This window comes from Lepidochelys kempii, chromosome 2 (genome assembly GCF_965140285.1).
Source record: "Lepidochelys kempii isolate rLepKem1 chromosome 2, rLepKem1.hap1, whole genome shotgun sequence".
NCBI classification, from domain to species: domain Eukaryota; kingdom Metazoa; phylum Chordata; order Testudines; family Cheloniidae; genus Lepidochelys; species Lepidochelys kempii.
Genome location: NC_136381.1, coordinates 189,996,918 through 190,018,611, shown reverse-complemented (window position 1 = coordinate 190,018,611; position 21,694 = coordinate 189,996,918). Strand labels below are relative to the sequence as shown.

The window sequence follows — 21,694 nt, the reverse complement described above, 5'->3', positions numbered from 1 at the left end:
CACCCAGATGGAGCCATCTGTGCTGTGTAATTGCCTTAATTGCTTTACACTTAATGCACCAGGCATGTAGGATAAAAACATACCTTTCTTGCTGCATCATGTGATGGATAGATCTGTGTGAAAGCGACAATGGCCCAATGGAACGTTGGCACACAATACAACACGACAGCTATTTAATTTTCTGCACGGCTGTCCCTCGCCAAATGACAGCAGCCCAAGAAAAGCTACCAAATAAATCTCTGTTCATCTTTAAAGTGCCACCAGCCTCCTCGTTGTTTTTGTGGACACATACTAACACGGCTACCCCCTCTGATACTCACCATCCAGTTCGTTTCACCGGAGTTGCTGAATTCCAGTCCTAAGCAGTGCTATTTAAATGCTGCCATTATCATGATCAGTGACAACCTATCACACTACAGACCTAAAGGTTCTTTTAAAAATAAAACAAAAAAAACATTGGGCCAAATTCAACTTTGGTGTAATACACTGAAGTCAATGGTATTACTCCAGGGATGGGTGTTCACTTCTATTACTATGCTAAGGTGGTGTTAGCAATGTATATCAGAAAGCCTTTACCTCTCATTTTAACCTGACTTCTTCCAAAGAAAAAAAACCTACAGAATTAATTATAATTTTTACCTTACACTAGTCAGTCTCTACAGCCCTCCCAGCTCACCCCCTACTGCCATGATGAACCTGCTCTTTCAGGCCTGCTCTACACTAGGACAAACCTATCGCTGATGACAGGAATCTGCAAAATGTATGCTGAGCTACAGCTGATCACAGGTTAATTGCCAGAGGAGAGCAGTACACACAGTGTTCAACTCCATTTCAGAACTGTAGTTCTAGCTCCAAGCAAGTCCTAACTCCAGGGTTTTGTAATGCTGCTGAGTGTGCTTTCTACTGGCCTATACCTACAGTTTAACAGTTATCACCATCAGTTTAGCTACATGTCACTGATACTCACCAGCTGCAACAAGGAAATTTCCTACTATAGATTAGGCCTGAGTAAAAGTAGAGAAATCTTATTCCTCAACTTCAAGCATAAGGCTGAATACTGTATATATGCTTATGTTTCAAAAATGAGTGCCTTAGTAGGATGCCTGTATCTGCATTTGGATGCTCAGACCTGCACATTATTTAGGCAAGCAAGTGCCAACTTGAGCATCTAAAAACACAGGATGAAGACGTTCTATTAAATTATCCACATCTGAAAATCAGGCAACACACCTTTAACCCTGCACAGTGTATTATTAAAATGTACTCTAAGGTATCTCTTTTGTCAGTACTATGACGAGCCTGAAAAATTACACATGTGAAGTGCTAGTAAGTTCACACTCAAGTGCACTGGTAGAATGGTAACCATATTTGGAAAGGGAAAGGACATAAATTGCTGATTTCAGTTTAATTTCTGCTTCTAGGGCAGCTTGCCTCTGATCAACAAAGAAGTCACTGTTCCATTTAGCATCATGTGGAAAGCAACTGCCCCATGTTACATCTGAGGCTCTGAACAACAGGACCTTTGGAGCACAGCTGGGACTGAAAACAAGTCTTGCAAGCTGTGTCCCAACTCTTATACTTAGTTTCCTCATTTTAATTAATCAGAAACGCTGCCACCGGAAACAGCCCAGGCTCACATGTCTAGCAGGTCAGAAGACATCCCAGAGCTGTCAGAAGCAGAATCTGATCCTCTGGTATCATCCAAAATGTCAGTCCCACCCACTAAGTTCAACAATTGGATTTCTGTTTGCCACAAATTTCAAAGTCTAAACAACATTTTCTCCTCCAAATGTTACTACTTCATTTCTAATTCCTTATAATCCCTAATTCGCTAAGAATTCAATGAAATGATGCTGAATTATAGCATTCTGTACGACTGACTGGGGCCTTACACTTTCATCCACCAAAGTCTGTTCAGTTGAAAAGCAATAACACAGTTTTTCAATGAACTTTTGGGACATAGAGTCCAAATCAAAATATTTCACTGCCACATTTAAATCTGTGCCCCCCTGTACTTTCTCAGCAGAAAGCCTTAGCCATAGAGGGGAGAATGTGAGGGTATGATACTTTGGTTCAGACAATAGGCCACATTCTGCCATTTCACCAATACAGCCCCTGATGATGAGGAGACAACATGGGCATGACTCAGGGTAGACTTGGGTGATATAATAAAGACCCTTTACTGGGTCAAAATCTGGAGTTGGCATTTAGCAATTCTGTGGCTCTTATTCCTCTCATTTATTCTCTATAACCCTTGATACCTACATTTGGTTCTGATAAATAATTTCATTCTTCACCAGCAGTTTTAACAGTTATTTAGCTGTTATGTTGCTTCAAGAATTACAGCCATTAATATTAACTAAAGCATGTTTGTGGCCCCTCCCGATAGCTGGCTAGATTTACGTAGAAGCAATTAGTCACATTTGGAAAGAAAAATAAAGTTGTTTTCATTTAAATGTCTCCAATACAGTTTCTGTATGTTCTTTCCCACATATTTGCACCCAACAGCTACAAGTGTCATGGTCTTGCTTTTTGCGTTAACTCTCCCCCACCTTTTTTCTTATGTTGTTCCCATCTCACCCCTATGCTCCATCAATTATGAGTCTTGACTGCTGGCTGGCCACTACTGTCTTCTCATTCTCCCTCCTGAAAACCCATTTCTACCATGAGGACCACAAGAACTAAATCAACGACACAACATTATAAAAAACGAAAGGAAGGACACAACTTGCTTCCAAATGGTGTGCACATTCCCCTTCCCAAGTAACTCTAATCTCATTGCTCTAACTCCTGACCTTCCCCATACCCCAATTCTGTTTTGTGGTTGCACATTTCACTGAGCCATGGCTACGTTAGAACGTACTACCATTGCCACCTAGGTTTTTTATAGCACTTTTCATCAGTACATCTCAAAGTGCTTTACAAAGGAGGCCAGTGCCATTATCATTGTTAGCTCTTTGGGGCAGGAGCCTGTGTACTGAGAAGTGCTTGGCAGGCCCTTGCATACTACAAAACAACACTTAATAATAATGCTCCTCAAAGAACCAATTTCCAAAGCGGGATGGAGGCTCATGTGAACAGTGAGTCCTTGGCAAATGTGGCTAAATACCTATTCAATCACCACTCAATGGTTGGCACAAGTCTGCTAACTGCCCATGCAGATAATTGGGTATGCAAAGAGGAAACAGGTCACTACATGCAATTTTTACACATTACCCATAGTCTGCGCACTTGTGAAAACTTGGTCCAAGGTGTTTAAAACCCCTAGGCCTGATTCACAGTTATCCTACACCTTGTGGTGTCACTTACCCTTGTGCAAAGTGAGCACAAAATGCTACCATTCTGATTTGGTGGCATTTTACACTCACATTGCACTGGTGTAAAAGACTGCAGCAAGTACAGGGCAGAGTGAATCAGGCTCCATATCTTTTGCAGCCTTTTCCTCACCACCACCACTGCTGATCCTCAGTCACTGCTCTCTCCCACCCTTTAAAATAGCCATTTTTATTTACAAAGTCTAGTTCAGCTTCCAGGAGAGGGGAGGAGGGCCATATACAGCTTTAATCCTAAAGAGTCATATCCCAGGCAAATATTTATTCACTTGCTTCCTTGCACAGAGATAAGCTTTGTGTTGTCCACAAGTGTACTAATTCATGTTCTGAAATGAGGAATGTTGGAAGAGTTACTGCACGATTCCCCTCTTCCTGCCCCCCTCTCCCCGCACCGCACACATGAAACTTCTTCCAGCATCAGAGCTTTTCTAGCGACCGCCATGCATCTAGCAGGAAGAAATTAACACATTCACACATTTCCACAGGGAAAGCTGCCCTTATCTCCAGCCCATAAAGTGTGCATGTAAAACAAATCTCAGAAAATTCTTCTATTTTTACCTGAGGTTCCCACTGCAGCAGCCCTCAAATTACCTTTTCAGCATCTGAAACATTTTGGTGGCAATACCAGCTATCGGATTGCAAGGATTGTGCAGTGAAACACCAAGTTCACTACACAACTGTCCTCTGCTCTGACAACTAATTATACCCATCTGCACATGCCAAGAGTCCAAGTCTCCACTTGGGTAAATGATTCATCTTGAGTTCTAATTTGGTGAAAGGAAAAATCCTCAAACTCAACTACATGATCCACTCTGCTTGCCTGCTACAAAGCATCTCAGTGTTCAGCTTCAAACTAGGATGCCTGGGGCTCTGATAAAATACCAACAGCTTATCAGCTCTACCCTGAGTAGTAATGAGAGGATTTAGACCTTAAAAACCTAAGACTCACTCATAATATGAAAAAACACATTGAGTTTGTTTTAAAATGCTACTGATAACCAGTGTCTTTAAAACACCAAGAGCCAAATTTCCATCTATGGGCACAAGAGGTACACTCATAATGTGTGCGCACAGCTGTTTCACCTGCAAAAACCTGAGTTTGTACATGCAAACTGGGTAACTGCACATACAAATGGACAGTCAGGCACACTTGGCTTAATCATGTTCCATTGAAATCAACAGTAAGAGGTTTATTGGCTTCGATGGTGCATGATCAGGCCTGGAACTGTATGATTTTCATTCAGAATTCTGTGTTCTCCTACAACACAGTGGGCCCATGCACATTTCTGCAGTCCACCTGCTGTGCTCACACCTGAAAATCTAGCCTTAACTTTAGCCAGTGAGAGAAGATGAGGAAATTTCAAAGGAACCTAAGGAAAAAGTTAGGCACCCCAATACCACAGAAATTCATTTGATTCAGGCACCTAGCTCCCACAGGCTTCCTTGACAATGGCAGTCTAAAACTTTAATAAAATCAAAGTTAACTTCCAGATCTGTCATATGGACTCAGGGCTCTTTCTCCACTGTAGCAGAAACAGACCCCTCAAAGTTTTTTATTCCTAACCAAAAGTTGGATAATAGCCTTTGATTTTGACTGTACAGATAGCCCCTCAGTTTCCTTATGTCTTTTTTGAAATACTGCATAATCCATTGCAGTGAAGTCAGCATTTCAGAAAACACTCTTAAAATGAAAAAAGCTCGAGAGACCCAAGCAAGACTCATTTTTCTGACACTGCTTATACGTATGCATTATTGAAAAATCCGGACTTCTTTGATTCTTTCCTTCCTTTCCCATACCATATATGGTTTGAGAAGCCAGAAGTATTTTGTATGGTAATCTGGTAATCTTGTGTTGGCAGATAACTAGACAGGCTGTTACTCCTCAGAGGAATCCTATCTATATTGGATTTAGTCCTTTAAAAAAATGTTCGCGTTTACCAAAGTTGGTTTTCACACAGTAGTAGATACAAAAATCTCCCTTGTTAGAAGCACAGCTCTTTATTAATAACATCCATTCCTGACACTTGTGTTACGAATAGCATTTCAGATTACCAAACATGAAAGCATTTTCAGGAACAATCATTTGCACTTGTGTCTCTAGCCAATTTCAATTCCTGGTTCTGAGGTAACAGCAGAGGTGTTGCATTTGAGTTCACAATAATGCAGAGGAACGTTTAAAACAAAACAAACTGTTGCTGTTCTCTTTTTAAATCATTGTTACATAAAAATAATTATTTTTAATTCTAAATTTTGGTAGCTTGAGGAACTGGCTTAGTGAAAAAACAGATCTGTAATACAGTACTTGGAATTCCTCAAGTCAACTCGCTGTATGCAATGTAGTGTAGCCATGTTGGTACCAGGTTATTAGAGAGACAAGGTGGGTGAGGTAATCTCTTTTATTGGACCAACTTCTGTTGGTGAGAGAGACAAGCTTGAGAGCCTCTTGTGTGCCTCAAAAGTTTGTCTCTCTCATCGACAGAAGTTGGTCCAATAAAAGAGACTACCTCACCCACTTTGTCTCTCTAGAGACAATTCAGTGCTTTATCCCTGAGTAACAAATAGTATACTGAATGCATAAAAGTGAAAATGAGAGAGCAAGACGATGACAGCAATAGTTTACAATACTTCTGCACTGTATCAAGTCTTTCAAAATATTCCAGGAAGTCACCACTAAACCTCCCTTCATAGATCTGGGACTCAAAGCTGCTGCAAATTCTACTTCTTCCCCTAGCATTTCTGCTCCCTTACGCATGTATAGCTTCCTAGTAGGAGTTTGTCACTGGATCCTTCTGGGAATTAAGGAGCCTCCATCTCTTCCCCCTCCCCAGGATCCTGATAAAAATAATTCAGTGGACCCACCATATAGACCTTGCATGTTACCAAAATACCATTACATCACTGCATGCTTCCTGAAAGTTAAAAAGCACATTCCTTGCATTACTGTCAATTTAAAGGCGGTATAAATCTAGTTATCCATTACATGCATCTGCTCTGGCATGCCCCTGCTTCCTACACACACTTTAAAGTATGTATAGCCTAGCTCCTCTGTTCACCCATTCAAAGCAGCGTGAATCCAAAATCCAAGTAGCATCCTCTAGTAAAGAGGATCTCACGGCCTTGTCAGTGGACCATTCTATATTCAGAGTAGAGGAATGGTATTTAAAACACTATCCTCAAAAAGCAGCAAAAAGAACACAAGACATTGTAATGTGACACAATAGGCATTTTACTCCATCTGCCCTTTCATTGGACTAAATTTGATTACAACTATACTCTCTATCAGGGGAACATCACATATTGATATTCTGGAATATGCTTTCCATGCAGTTCTCAACTAACCTTTGGGAGAAACAATCTATATGTCCTTCGGATACCAATATTGGCAGCTACCTAGCTTGCAGTCGTTTATTGTGAAGTTCATAGTAATGTTGGCAAGACCAGAGTGCTTAAGTATCATTGGTGTATAGACTGCCCGTGCTGGCATCAGCAATGGTGGCCTTCAAGAAGCAGCAAGAGTAAGCTGAAAGCATGAAATCCTTCCCCTGGTTTGTGTTTGTAAGTCTGCATAGGGATCAAGATGCACAGAGGTGAAAAATGTTACTTCATATTAGGAAGGAGAGTTCAAGCTACTGCTACATTTGGGATGTTCAACCCATGTATCTAAGTGCATGTCTACACTACAAACTTAAGTCGACATACAGCTGTGGCAGTAATTATTGTGGTTTTTCATGTCCACACTACCCTCCTTCTGTTGGTGGAGCACATCCTCACCAGCAGCGCTTGCACCGATTTAAGAGGGGCAGTGTGGGGGGCTGAGAGCATGGGCTCTCAGCTCTTGGTGGAGCTCACTGCTCCAAGCCCAGCTGCCACCCAGGCTCCCAGACGGTTCCAAGCCCAGATGACAGCCAGGCTCAAAGCAGAGACCCGAGAGCCTGGGCAGCAGCCAGGCTCCAGCCCCCACCTAAGTCTCCTGTAAGCTGTGTAGCCACACAGCAGCCTATATAGCACCATGCAGGCACTCAGTAAACCCGCCCGGGGACCTACCGGGGCCAGGGGAGGGGCATCCCTCCCCCAGCTCCCATCTAGCCTGGCCCCCAAACTGCCACAGCAATGGCACCCCTCCCCCCAAGCCTGGGCACAGCCCAGGCTGGTCCCAAGTGTGGAGCTGGGGGAGGGGCACATATCTTGCAGCCCCAGAGCTGCTGCGGTGGGGAGAGGCGCCTCTCCCACCCTGACCCCCAGCCCAGGTGCTGCAGTGGGGAGAGAGAGCTGCGGGGGGCGGGGGATGGCAAGGAGTCCTCTCTCGCCGCCATAGCCCCCAAGCAGCCTCCTGCACCCAAACCCCTCATCCCCACCCCCACCCCAGAGCCCGCATCCCCAGCCGGAGCCCTCACATCCCTGCACCCCAACCCTGTGCCCAAGCCCTGAGCCCCCTCCCACACTCTGAACCCCTCGGCTCCACCCCCACCCCATGAATTTTGTTATGTGCACCAATATGAAGACAATGTGTCACACATCACCTCCATATTGGTGCACATAACAAAATTCATTCCGCACACGGGTGGGAAAAATTAGAGGGAACACTTTCTCCCCCAGCCCCGGAGTGACAGCCTGAGCTGCGATCCTGGTGCGGGGTCCACAGGAGAGAGCTATCAGCCTTTTTTGTCAATGTCACAGCTCCAGTAGGGAGCCCTGAAATTGACAGTTATGAGTGTCGCAGCTGATCTAAGGAACACAGCTCACCAAAGCTCATGCTCAAATAAATTGGTTAGTCTCTAAGGTGCCACAAGTACTCCTTTTCTTTTTGCGAATACAGACTAACATGGCTGTTACTCTGAAAAGTGTCTACACAGACACCGCATCACTCTACCGCCACCACCATATACCCTACAACTCTCATGGAGGAGGATTTATTGTGTTGGTGTAGTAGGGCACTAACATGAGCGCAGCAAGGCTATGTCCAGACACTGACATAACTGGGTCGACGTAAACCATCCATCAACTTAACTCTGTAGCGTAGACTAGGCCTAAAACATGTAAGAACAAAAGTTCTGCTGGGCATGATCCTGCGTCTATTGAAGTTAATCACAGAATTCTCATGGACTTCAGTGGAAACAGGATCAGACCCACTCTTTCCAAGAACTGGGTAACCAGACTAAATATCCTCTATCTTGTTAAGCTATGACATGGCTGAGAAAAAGAGAAAATATACTATTAAACTCGCCAACAGGCTATTGGCGCCCCATGTTATCAAATGGACTGAAATCAGCAGAATATTTTAACTACTTATTCAGGTACCCACAGATGTTAAGTTCTTCTTCTCTCTTCACTGCAAAGTACAAGCATACCTTGCAGCACTGGACAACTTGTGGATCTGAGCTGTAGAGTTCAATACATTTATGGCCTGGTTTTCAGATGCGCTCATTCAGGTTGTTAAATACCTGCAAGCCTTAGCCTTGTCCAACTTTTTGATCAATTAAAAAACTAAGTTTTAATTGAAGCTGAATCATAAACAATTTTTAGAAAAGGAGGTAGTCTATTAATATATTTAAAAGATGTTAAATTGCGATAAAAAATTAATTAAGGTACTTCAAAAGTCATAACCCTTCCACCTCACCCTACTTTCATGATTCCCTCCTGAAGTTACTATGGAATCCTTGCTTTAAAACAAGTGAAATGAAAAAATGTTTCATAGTCAAAATAATTTCTAGCCTCTGTAGTGAATGACGCTTAAGTACAAAAATAAACCACTGAACGCCGCCCCCCCGCCAAAAAAAGTGTTTCCCCTCCCAGTCTCTGAAGTGAACCTTATAGCAGTTAGTACTGTCAGATGCGTTAATATAAACTTACAGATTGCAACTGCAGAAATATATACTTACCAAAGTAGTCAGCCTTGGGACGAGCATCCATCTCTTGCTCCAGACGTTGGGTAAGTGCTTCTAATTTTAATTCAGCTGCAGATGGCCCTTGTTCCTGCTGTGGAAGGAGGGTCTGACAGGGTAATTTTACTTTTGTAGAACTGGAATTTTCCTGGTGTCCTGAGTCATGCTGCAGACTGCTTATGCCCTCTTTAAATGGAGACCTTGGAGCATCAGAAATCATTGGCCCATGTGAAGCTACGCTGATGGAATTCTGCTCAGGACTTATGCCAGAGCCAGGACAATGAAGCCTGTGATTTTGACCATGAACTACGAAATGGGCTGTAGACTTGGGATAAGCACTGGCTTGCTGATAATCTACGCTTGGAGGCAATGGAGTAGGAGCTGAACTAGACGTGGAAGAGCTAGAATTGTCATGGTACCATAATGAGTGGTCATGACTGGTTTTGTGTGGTGTTCCAGAAGCTAGCATCTCACTCTCAGGGTTTGGGCTAAATTGATCAGACAGACCTGAAAATGCTTGTGCAGGCAATGTTGATGGGGCCGAGAATGAGGAAGATCTCTGTTGTGGAAGTACTACTGCTGTCTCACCATCAAACCCTGTAGAAGTGGAAAAGGAGGTCAGAGTATGTGAGAAAGAGGAAGATCTCTGACCAGTTGGGTTTTGGTCATAGCCCCGACTGAGTCTGTTGCTTTCATTCCCATTTTCCTGGCTTCCATATCCACTTTCAGAAGACCTGCAGGAGCTCTGTGACTTCTGATGCTGGTACGGGTGAGGATCAGCTTGGATTTTTGTAGGACTCCTTGGTAGCTGATCACTATGATTAACACTGGATCGTGAACTCCCCAAACCAGATTTTGGGATGGAAAACTTACCAGCATCTCCTCCCCAAGCAGGGACGGCTGTCTGATTCTCATTATAATGATGTCCATGGGGAAGAGAAGGAAAAGATGGCTTTGGAGCGCTGGGATTCACATGGGCAGTTCTGTGGAACCCATGTCCTTCAGAGACCTCAGAATCCCCCAGATTCTCTCTACAGCCATATTCTTTGCTAGCTGTTTTGCCCTCTTGGTATAATTTTGTTCGCTGCCCATCAGGAACAGCTTGTGGATGGTGTGGAAAAGCAAGCTGGTGTGCTGCACACACTGATGCTGTGGCCAGAGGTGGTTTGGCAATATTTTCTCCTGAATGCAATGTACTGGCCCCCACAGCTACTCCATGCACAGGATGGTTTGGAAACTGCTGCTGGACACTGAAACTGGCCCCACCATTTAGAGAGCCAGAGTCAGCCAACAGTTGCTCTTCTTGCTGCTGCTGCTGTTGTTTCTGGAGATGAATTTTAGCCATTTTAGTGGCAAAAACTCTCCTGGTTTCCTCAAATTCCGGGTTGTTGCCAACAGCTTTGTCCACCCGAAAGAGTCCATCCCTGGAGGCTTCATACATATTGAGATCTTCTATAAATTTACTCGCCTCCAGGCCCAGATCATCATATTTATCCATTTTTGCAAATTCACTAGCGTCCCCCTCCCACGAGGCTAAACTTAATGATGAAAGCTGCAAGCCATCCAGGCCTGTAGGAGCAGTCAGTACTGAATCCACTTTACTTTGTAATCCTCAGCTTCATGCCCGCTCCGTCCTTGACTCAGAAAAAGGTTACAGAAGTTTACCTGCTTTGTAAAAATAATTAAATGTTCTTGTTTGTAGCTCCCGTTAATAACCGGGTCAGCAGCAGCCGTGTCTTCTAACCATAAGATGCAAGAAACGCAGCTCAAATTTGTATTGTAGATCGGGGGGGCGGGACAGCCCCCTCGAGGAAGCAAGATCGGAAAGGGCTCCAAGCCCAGAGGTGAGGATGACGACTGAGGAGGCGATTTCCCGTTCACCCTGCAATCAGGGCTTACTCAGCCTGAGCCCACTAGCAGGAGAGAGGCTAGAAAAGAAAGAGAGAGCTTGTAAGCGTCTCGTGGAAACAGGCTGCCAACCCCTTCCCCGCCCCCAGCGGGAGGCCCAGTCCCCGGGGGCGCGCGCCGCGCCTGAGGGGCGAGCCAGGGGCAGGTCTCTCACGCCGCGCGGGGCTGGGGGGACCCGCCCAGAGGCCACGGGGAGGGGCCAGGGTCCTCGCCTGCGGGACCGGGGGAAGCAGGGGCTGTGGCCAGGAGCCCCCGGCACCTCCCGGGGAGGGGGGGGGGAACCTCACGTAGCCCCTTCGCCTGCCCCGGCGAGGCGGCGGCTGCGGACGTTTCTCCTGCGGGAGGGGCCGGGGGCCGGGCGGACTCACCCGGGCGCTGCTCGGGCTCCCCGGCGGCCGCTCTCCGTGGCTCGGTGCCGCGTCTCTCTGCCCCGCCCGCGTGGCGGCCTCGCCCCCTTCCCGCGGGCGGGGGGCGGAGCCGGGCGAGCCCCGGCTGACGGCGGGTCCCGGGCTGGGGCTGGGGCGGGGGCGGCGGAGCAGCTGCCGCCTCTCGGCGCGGAGCCTGAGCCGCCCCGGCTCCGCCTGTGCCGGTTCCCCCGCCGAGCCGGGACCCACCTGGCCGCTGCTACCTCTCGCTGCGGGCTGCTCCGTGCCCGGGTGAGGGCCCAGCGCTTTGCCCAGGGTCCGCCCGGCTACAGCTGGCGAACGGGGGGGGGTCGGGGTTTGCTCACAATCACCTCCTCGCACCCGTGGCCCTCAGCGCTGGCCTGATCCGGTGCCAACTCTGGCCCCCACCCTGCGAGTTACCCCGTGTAGACAGACACCCGCGTGGGGCTCCCCCGGGCTTGGTAACTTGGAGGATCAGGACCTCTCCTGCTGCAGAGAATCTCGTCACCCGCAGTCTAGTCACATTCAAAAGCAGTTTTCTTCTCTGCCTCACTGTTAAAGCTGAGCATAAAGTTCTCTTTGGTTTTTGCTTTGCTGTTTGGTGGTGGCAACTCCCCTGAAGAGAGTCCTCATAGTTCAGGTCAATTTATTTTCAAGTCCTTCTGCACTAAACACAAGTCCGGAGTGGTTGGGTTACAAACCCTGCAGTGGAATGTTTTGCTAAAATAAAAGTAGAAGAACCCAGTGGTTGGGAAGAAGCGTCGGGTGGGCCCAATCCTGCTAAAATGTGTAACTTTATTCACATGGGAAATTCCACTGACTTCTGAGATGAGTAAAGTTTGTACTTGCATAAGTGTTTGCTGTCTCGGGGTCATAGGCATGATCCAATGCCGGGTTCTGCTTGCACAGATCCAAAGATTGGAGGAGTGGTAAATAATGAAAAGGGTGCAAACAAACAATATAATTTTAATGTGGCTAAATGTAAGTGTCTGTGGCTAGGAACAATGAACGTAGGCCATACTTACACGATGGGGGACTTTATCCTGGAAATCAGTGTCTCTGGAAAAGATTTGGGGGTTGTGGTGTATAATCAGTAGACTATGAGCTCTCATTCTGACACCGTGGGCGGAAAAGCTAATGTGATCCTGGAATGCAAGAACAGGGAAATCTCAAGCAGGAGTAGAGAGTTTATTTTACCTCTGGTTTTGGCATCACTGCAGATGCTGCTGGAATATTGTGTCCAGTTCTGGTGTCCATGAGTTAAGAAGGATGTTGATAAATTGTTGAGGGTTCAGGGAAGAGCCCTGAGAATAAATAAGGGATTACAAAGCATTCTTATAGTGATAGACTTAAGGAGCTCAATATATTTAGCTTAACAAAGACTCAATCACAGTTTATAAGTACCTACACTGGAAATAAATATTTGACATTGGGCACTTCGGTCTAGTAGAGAAAGGTATAACATGGTCCAATAGCTGGAAGTTGAAGCTAAATAAATGCAGACTGGAAATAAGGTGTACATTTTTAACAGTGGGGGATATTAACCATTGGCACAATTTACTAATGGTTGTGGTAGATTCTCCATCACTGGCAATTTTGAATCAAGCTTGGATGTTTTTCTAAAAGATCTGCTCTAGTTCCAACAGGAATTGTTTTGGGGGAGTTCTATGGCCTGTGTTATGCAGGAGATCAGATTAAATGGTAGCAGTGGTCCCATCTGGCCTTGGAATCTAGGAATTGTGGGATGAGACCCTTACTGACTTGGGTTGGTTGGTGGTTTTTTGTTTTGGTTGTTTATTAACCTTTAATGTTTCAGGAAACCTGACCGCAAAATGTTTGCAAAACTACAAGCTACAGCAAATAATGAAACACACTGAGGAATATACCACAGTGTGCACTGTTCATGCTCTTTTGTTTATTTTATATGTCACACATACACTCTCTTTTCTTTCAAAGCGTAATTACTGCACTCAAGCCAAACGCACATGACTTAGTCTATGATTAATCATTCAGAAGCCTTGAAGGGGAGGAGTTCCCACTGAACCACTGAAGGAAAAGGAAAAAAACCCAAACACCTGCTTTCCTCCTGGTGGCATTTGTCTAGCAAGAAAGTAGCTGTGCAGGACTTTTTGCAAGACTGTACTTGAGAGACGGAGAGGCCGATTGCAACCTGATTGCTTCACTGGAAAATAAATTGCTGGGTCCACAACATGATGAGGCCAACCCTGCCCCTGCCTCCCTTCCCCTCCCACCCCCTCAAGAAAGAGAGAGAGAATCACATTCAAAAGTTATGTTTATTTCCCAGGCTTATTAATGTTATATATTGACACCTTTCTAATAATATTCTATGACGATTATTTTTATTATACTAATGCCCCAACTGAGATCAGGGCCCCAGTGTGAAAAGCGCTGTGCAAACACATAGTGAGAGACTGTCCAGCTCATAGTCTACATAGAAAGAACAGACAAAGGAAGAATTATCCGCAAGTTACAGTTGGAGAGCTGAGACAAGTGAGATTAAGGCTCCCATTGGTCAGGGCTCTACCTGCACAGAGCTACTTGCAGGATGGGGGCTTAAGCAACTCAGGACTGTGGAAGTAAATTAGTGACTGGGGGAAACTGAACTCGGAGCACCTGAGTCTACTCCAGCACTTTAACCCTTCTCATACTATGCTATACCCATATAAATGTTTTCTTCATTGGGGAAAACTACTCCTTTTAGCGCTAAATTCTATCCTCAGATATGTTTAATATCCCATAAAAGTCAACATGAGCTGTGCATGTCTGAAGGTAGAATTAGCCTATGGACACACTACAGTTTATATCGGTATAAGTCATGTCGCTCACATGAGTGGGTGTGAATAAGTCACCCACCTGAGCAACGTAAGTTACACCGACCTAACCATCAGTGTATACAGTGCTATGTCAGCTCAGAGAACTTCTCCCATCAACATAGTGGCCGCCGCTTGCGGGGCCTGGAGTAATTAAGTTGACAGGAGAGCTATTTCCCATTCGCTTAGAGCGTCCACACTAGCAGCGCTTCAGCGGCACAGCTGTATCGGTGAAGCTGCACCGCTATAAACTCTGTAGTGTAGCGAAGAAATCCTTGTGGAGGTCTGGCTCCCAATTCAACAGGGCAGCAAATTCTGCCCTCAGGCACGTCCATTCTGCCCTAGCAAACTCCATGGGATAATGCTGCTGTAACTGAGAGCATAATAATCTGGCCCCAATAATTTAAAACCTGTCCTGTGGTATTTTTATTGGACTGTACAGTACGAAATGAGTTAAAGACTCTTTGAGTTAAAGACTGACAGGCCCAAAATTGGACATACCCTATAATATAACTTCAGTATTAATGTCCTCATGATCTTGACACATCCTCTCCAACACACTGTCACACAGACACGATCCCAAACGACCCCCAAACACAAAGAAGGTTGATGCAGATAATTGGATGTGTGGCAGGAATTACATAAAAGGCTGCAAATAATAAGCATTTTTGAAAGGCAGGGAGGGGCGGGTAAGTGAGGTATTTATGATTATGAGAGAGTGAAAAGGGATTGGTCCTTTTTACAGAGTCCCATAATATAAGCACAAAGGATACTTGATTAAAATTGATTAAGGTACATTTAAATATAATAGAAAGAAATACACACATTGTATAATCAGCCTATGGTGTTAACTTCTCTGGGAGAAGGTGCTCACAGTCAAACACTGTAACTGAATTTAAAAGGGGACTGAATAATTTTATGACCAGGAAGATTATAGTTATAACTTGCTAAAATAGGATGAATCAACTCTCAAGCTTCTGGACATAATGAAGGAGTAAGGAAGGAGTTTCCTTCTGCATCCCTCCTCTCTGGACAACAATACACAATTGTTCAGGTGCATTGTTATCATCATTATTACTTTTCACATTTCTCTGGTGCATCAAGAGTCGGCCACTGGCTATGGCTCTACATCAGATGTGATCAACTAACGGTCTGATCTGGAAGGAAAATATTATATATTTCTGGTTTGAAGATGCATAAGCACAAGTACGTACTGTGCCACCCCAATTTTTTAGGAGATGCAACACTGAAATATATACCAATCCTGTGGTGTAAAATGAACATACCTGTGAAAAACAAAAGGTGATCAGTCTCAGCTGAGCCCTGCCAGTCTTGAGAGTATTTGGTTGTGCAGTTGTGACTGGATCCCAAGGGTACAACCTGGAACTGGGGTGCTGCTGTGCCCCCTTAACTCTCCAACCTGGGCTGTCTCTCACAATGCTTTGCTACTGACAAGCAGCAAACCCCTCCAGGCTCTGTTATCACTCAGTACAATGGCATGTGGAGCCCACCCCACACCCAGCTAAATTGCATGAATGTTCCCTGAGCCACACACTCGAATCAGACAGAGAAAGGCACCAGCAAATCTCTTAAGCCCCCAGACTTGCACCCCAGAGCTGTACCATCTTGCCCTGGTCAGAAGCCTGACCAGTGTAAGTTCATTACCCAGTCTACCCCTCCCTCCATGCGAAGAGGACACACACTAGCCTTTGTAACCTAAGCTGAGATTTCCCAAGTGCTTTAACCAAAATACACCATTTTAGATCAAATATAAAACAGGTGTATTAACTACAGAAAGCTAGATTTTAAGTGATTAGAAGTCGTAGGCACAAATGATCAGACATAGTTATCAAGAAAATAGAGGGTAAGCACTCAGTCTAAATCCTAGACCTTATTAGATTGAGCAATATTTGGATCAAGCAGTTTTTCTCACCCCACTGGATATTGCAGGTAGGTTACAGTCCTTAATATGCAGGGTTTCCCTTTAAGCCTGGGACAGGTCTCCTCTGTTCAGACCTTTGTTTTCCCAGCGTTCTTGTGGCTTCCAGTGTAGGTGGGGGAAGAGAAAGGTGCCCTCATGATGCCACTATCCCTTATTTTATACTCTTAGTCCATGTCAATGGAACGAAACTAGCCCAAGCATGCCTGGTGGGCCTTGCTGAGTCACAGGGTTGAGCAATCACCATTGGTGGTGCTTCTCTTAGGCCCTGTCTACCCTGGCACGTTTCTGCACAGTGAAGCAGCTTTCTGCATTGTAACTCCTGAGGTGCACACACTGCCAAGCCACATAGTGCACAGAAACTGCACAGCTGTAGTGCTGTAAAAAAACCACCCCGACGAGAGGCGTACGGCTTTCTGCATTGGGGCTACAGCACTGCAGTGCCAGTGTAGACACCATGGCAATTGCAGTGCTGCGATTGGCCTCCCAAAGGTGTCCCACAATGCCTGTTCTTGCCTCTCTGGTCATCGGTTTGAACTCTACTACCCTGCCCTCAGCTGACCAACCGTCAGCCTCACCCTGTAAATTCCTTTGGAATTTGAAAGTCCCCTTCCTGTTTGCTCAGTGACACGTGCAGCCGTCTCAGCGCATCTTTCCAGGTGGCCATGCCTGTTCCACACACCAGGCGATCCCCAGCTTGGAGAAATGCTGAGGTGCTGGACCTCATCGGCATTTGGGAAGAGAAGACTGTCCAGTCCCAGCTGTGCTCCAGCCACAGGAATTATGATACCTAGGGACAGATTTCACAATGCATGATAGAAAGGGGCCATGACCGGGACACACTGCAGTGCAGGGTCAAAGCGAAGGAGCTGCGGAACACCTACCAAAAGGTGTGGTAGGCAAATGGCCATCCAGTGCTACACCCATGAGCTGCCAGTTCTACAAAGAGTTAGATGTGATACTTGGCGGCAACCCCACCTCCGCTGTGAAGGCCACTGTGGATACTTTGGTGGCTCGCCTCCCATTTGAGAGTGAACCGAGCCAGGAGGAGGAAATCTTGAACAAGGATGCGGAGGGGGACCCAGGGGCAGAGGATGACTCAGAGGTCAGAGATGCATGCAGCCAGGAGCTCTTTTCTACCCCGGAGGAGGCTAGCCAGTCACAGCAGTTGGATCTTGGTGAAGCGCAAACAGGAGAGGAGGCCCCTGGTAAGTGGATCTGATTTGGGGAATTGCTGAAGCGAGTTGTTGGGGGCAGGAGGGTTGCAGAAAGCAGGCTTGTCTCCCACCGCATGCCTAGTCCGAGCGGCGGGACAGGCTGTTGATTGACTCCCTCACTTCACGGGAATCTCCCTCAGAGATCTCCAGGAAACTCTCATGGAGATACTGGGCAATCCGCTGCCACAGGTTCTTTGGCAGAGCTGCTTTGTTTCTTGCCCCATTAATGGTAACTTTCCCACGCCACTCTGCTGTCACAGGGGACCACTGCTGCTCACAGGCAAGTTGCATAGGGGCCAGGGCAGAAGCCGCAGGCTTGGAGAAGACCCTCCCTTGATTCCCTGCTCACCCTCAGCATCAAGATATCTTCCATAATGATCACATCCTGTGGAAAGTGTGGGGACAAGAATGATTATCGGGCCCCCACCTACAGAGCTGGCTCTCCCCAAGAGCCATGTGCCCAGTACGGGGCTGGAACACTGATTTCCCCTACCCCTGTGGTTACTCACAATTTTGGGGATCTTGTGGCTCACAGGTGCTTGCCTGGGGTCAGCCAGTTAGTGAGAGGTGTGTGAGTACTGGCTGTGTTTTAAAGCACTGAATCAGTGTTGTCTGTGTTGCAAACAATACTGCTTCTGTGAAATGTTGCATTTAAACTTCACAGAGATGACGTTGGGAGTCTCCCAGTCTCTCTCTTTGTTATCAGCAGCTGAATGGCTGTGCAGAATTAGAAAGCGGCCAAGAAGAACTAAAGAGGACTTTCTGCGTGATGTTATGATGCACTCCACCACCATGAAACAGGAATCGAAGGAGTGGTGGGACAGCGAGAAGAGGGACCAAAAGGAGAACGCGGCACACCAGAATGAAGCCATGGAGCAGCTCTTAAAGTTTACGGAGTGCCAAGCAGACACGCTCCAGGCGATACTAGCTCTTCAAACCGAGCAGCTCTGCGCCCACCCTCCCCTGCAGCCGCTGTCGCAAAACCCTTTCCCATGCGCCCCCCAGACCCTGCCAATACACTCTTATCAACCTCCTGGCTCCAGTCTATACCCGTGGCATTCCAGTCCTCCCCCTTCACAGTCCAGCCCTGCAGACTCCCAGTACCCACTGCGCTCAACACCCATCCCTCTGCAGTTTAGCCCTGCTGAAGTACAGTATCTGCTGCACTCCAGAGGAGAAGGTTGGATATGATCCCTGGACATACACAACTCTTTAGCCATTCCGGGATCCCTCCTCCTCCTCGGACCTTCCCCCATTCCTCTCACTGATTATGGGTTTTTTTGTTTGACTCTCTCCTCCGATTGTTGTCTTTTAATAAAAGAATTGTGTTGATTTGAAAGCAATATTTATTCTGTTAATTGAAAGCAAAAAGAGCCCTGCAAAGCAACGTACAATTATGTTAAACCCACATATTGCATCATGTGTACCAATCACCTCCTAGCATCACAAGCACTGCACTCCCAAGCATATCAACAAATATGAGCGGCTTTCAGCTTCAAATTGTTGCCTCAAGGCATCCCTGATCCTTATGGCCTCGTGCTGGGCCCCTCTAATAGCCCTGGTCTCTGGCTGCTTGAACTCAGCCTCCAGCTGCTGAGCCTCTGCGGTCCAGCCCTTGCAGCTTCCTGACAAGCCAGTGTTCTGAAAGATGCGTGCGTCATGCACCTTTCCAGACCAGCCTGTGTTAATGTCCATGAAACGCCCACGGTGATCCACAAGCAGCTGAAGAACCATAGAGAAGTACCCCTTGCGATTAATATACTCGGTGGCTAGGTGGTCTGGTGCCAGAATTGGAATGTGCGTGTCATCTATCACCCCTCTGCAGTTAGGGAAGCCCATTTGTGCAAAGCCATCCACAATGTCATGCACGTTGCCAAGAGTCATGGTCTTTTGGAGCAGGATGTGATTAATGGCCCTGCACACTCGTCAACACGAGTCCAGTGGTCGACTTTCCCACTCCAAACTGATTAGTGACTGGTCGGTAGCAGTCTGGAGTAACCAGCTTCCACAGTGCAATCGCCACGTGCTTCTCCAACGGCAGGGCAGCTCTCCTTCTCATGTCCTTGCGCCGAAGGGCTGGGGTGAGCTCATCACACAGTCCCATGAATGTGGCTTTCCTCACCCAAAAGTTCTGCAGCCACTGCTCATCATCCCCGACGTGCATGACGACGTGATCCCACCACTCAGTGCTTGTTTCCCGAGCCCAAAAGCGGCGTTCCACGGTGGTCACCACCTCCATGAATGCCACAAGCAATCTCATGTCGTAGCTAGCATGCTGGCGAGATCGTTGCACTCCTCTTGCCTTTGTAGTTTAAGGAATTACTCCACTGCCCCTCGTGACGTGTTGGTCAGAGCGAGCAGCAGACTGAGGCAGCCCAGAGAGGCAAGGTGCGCAGTACACAAACCATTGAAAGATGGCGCCAAATATGGACAGAAGCCCAGGGATTGCTGGGATGTGAAGCAATGCATCATGGGTCATTGGGACAAGACCCAGGATGTCCTGTAACCCCCTCCGCCTTCCCAAAAGTCGTAGCAGCAGAAGAGGAAGAGATGCTCTGTGGGTAGCTCCGAATACTGCTCCAAATGCCACAGGTGTGAACACGCTATTGTGCAGGCAGCTGACAGTGTGAACACACAACAGCGGTTTCCCTTCAGCGCTCTCTGAGCGACATAACTGCTGGCGCTGTAACTGTGCCAGTGTAGACATACTCTTACAGAATTGTGAATCTCTTGTTTAAAACTCCCCTGCTGATTAATGGTCATTTAATGCCCGCCTGAGTGTGGCTCACCTCCTTTGTTGTCCCTAGAGAACTAGCAATGGATGACTCCCGAATTTACAACTTATTTCAACAACAACATACAGCAAAATCTCATAACTTTATATACATTAATGATATACATATTTTGACAGAACAATGGGTTTCAGCAGACCATGACCTTTCCTATGATATCTTGCATGGCATGCTTTGTATGAAATATCACAACCATCTATGAATGATGCATATGGGGGTTACAGCGTGCTACTTTGAGGTATGGTGTATCACAGCAGTGCTTCAGATGAAAAATGCCGGATTTCTGCAATACAATTTGTGAGATCTCTGTAGAACTTCATAGACATTTTGCCAAGGATTTTGTTGAAATCCTATTTCAGATTTATGAGCTGTGGCCAGATGCTGGGGAGTGTGCAAATATTCATTCCCTTTATTAATCACCAAGCAGATTTTTAAAACTGGAGAATGACCAAAAAGCATCAAGAAAAGGAGTACTTGTGGCAGCTTAGAGAAAAAATCTCCTCCCTTTTTTAACCATTCAATTACAAAAACATTGCTTACCCAATTGTGACTATTTTCCCAGATCTAAGCAAATGTTACTGTAAGTTTCAGCCTGATATGATTTAAAACAGCAGTTAAAACTCCTTGGAAAAGATATTGTCTTTAAAATGTAAATTCCAAAGACCCTTAGCAAGAGTGGCACTGGCGGATACCAGTATAATGATAGCCTTATGTTTGTGTATGGGTTCTAAACGATTCAGGGTTGTAAAAGTCAGTTTGAACATAAACCGATAATAAGGAAGAGGTTTTGTTATTTCCTGAGACAGGTACTGTACAAAGGTGGGGATATGGGGCTGAATTCATCCTTAATGTAACTCCACTGAAATCAATCGCATTATATCCAAGGTTTATTTGGTTCCCTGAGTTTGTTGCCAGCAGATCTTAAGCAAATATGTACCATAAATTATTAGAAATCGGCACTTTGTGAACTGCTGTGTTTAAAAATGACACATAAAACTGGGATTTTCATATACAGTATGGAAAAATATTCCAATATATCCAATTATATAAATCTTATTCTCCCTTTAGGGGTTTATCGTTGTTCTCACTAACGTTGGATTGAGCAGGCCAAGGTTTACTTTTCCTCAGATCTTCCTTCCATTTTATCCAAGCCCACAGAGTTCAGACGGAGCAGGGTCTAGCCTTTGGACCCTGCAAACCTCAGGACTCCTGGCCCTGCCTGATGTGGTAGAAGTGGAAACTTGAAGGAGGATCTCACCTAGGGTTGGTTGTTTTAGGTTAGGCTAAACAAGCTTGGCTTGTTTAGCCTAACCAAAAGAAGGTTGAGTGGAGATATGATTGCTCTCTATAAATATATCAGAGGGATAAATACCAGAGAGGGAGAAGAATTATTTAAGCTCAGTACCA

The 21,694-nt window shown here is 46.0% G+C and overlaps 1 protein-coding gene across 1 annotated transcript in view; it reads right to left on the bottom strand.

Annotated features, from left to right (window-relative positions):
- Nucleotides 1-11,569, bottom strand: part of LIMD1 (LIM domain containing 1) — a 65,750-nt gene extending 54,181 nt beyond the window's left edge. The window contains exons 1-2 of the mRNA XM_073333151.1: nucleotides 11,491-11,569; nucleotides 9,212-11,142 (exon numbers count right to left, since the gene is read on the bottom strand). Coding sequence (XP_073189252.1) covers nucleotides 9,212-10,712 — 1,501 coding nt within the window. The 5' untranslated portion in view covers nucleotides 10,713-11,142; nucleotides 11,491-11,569. The remainder of the gene's footprint in view (nucleotides 1-9,211; nucleotides 11,143-11,490) is intronic.
- Between the last annotated feature and the right edge of the window lie 10,125 nt (nucleotides 11,570-21,694).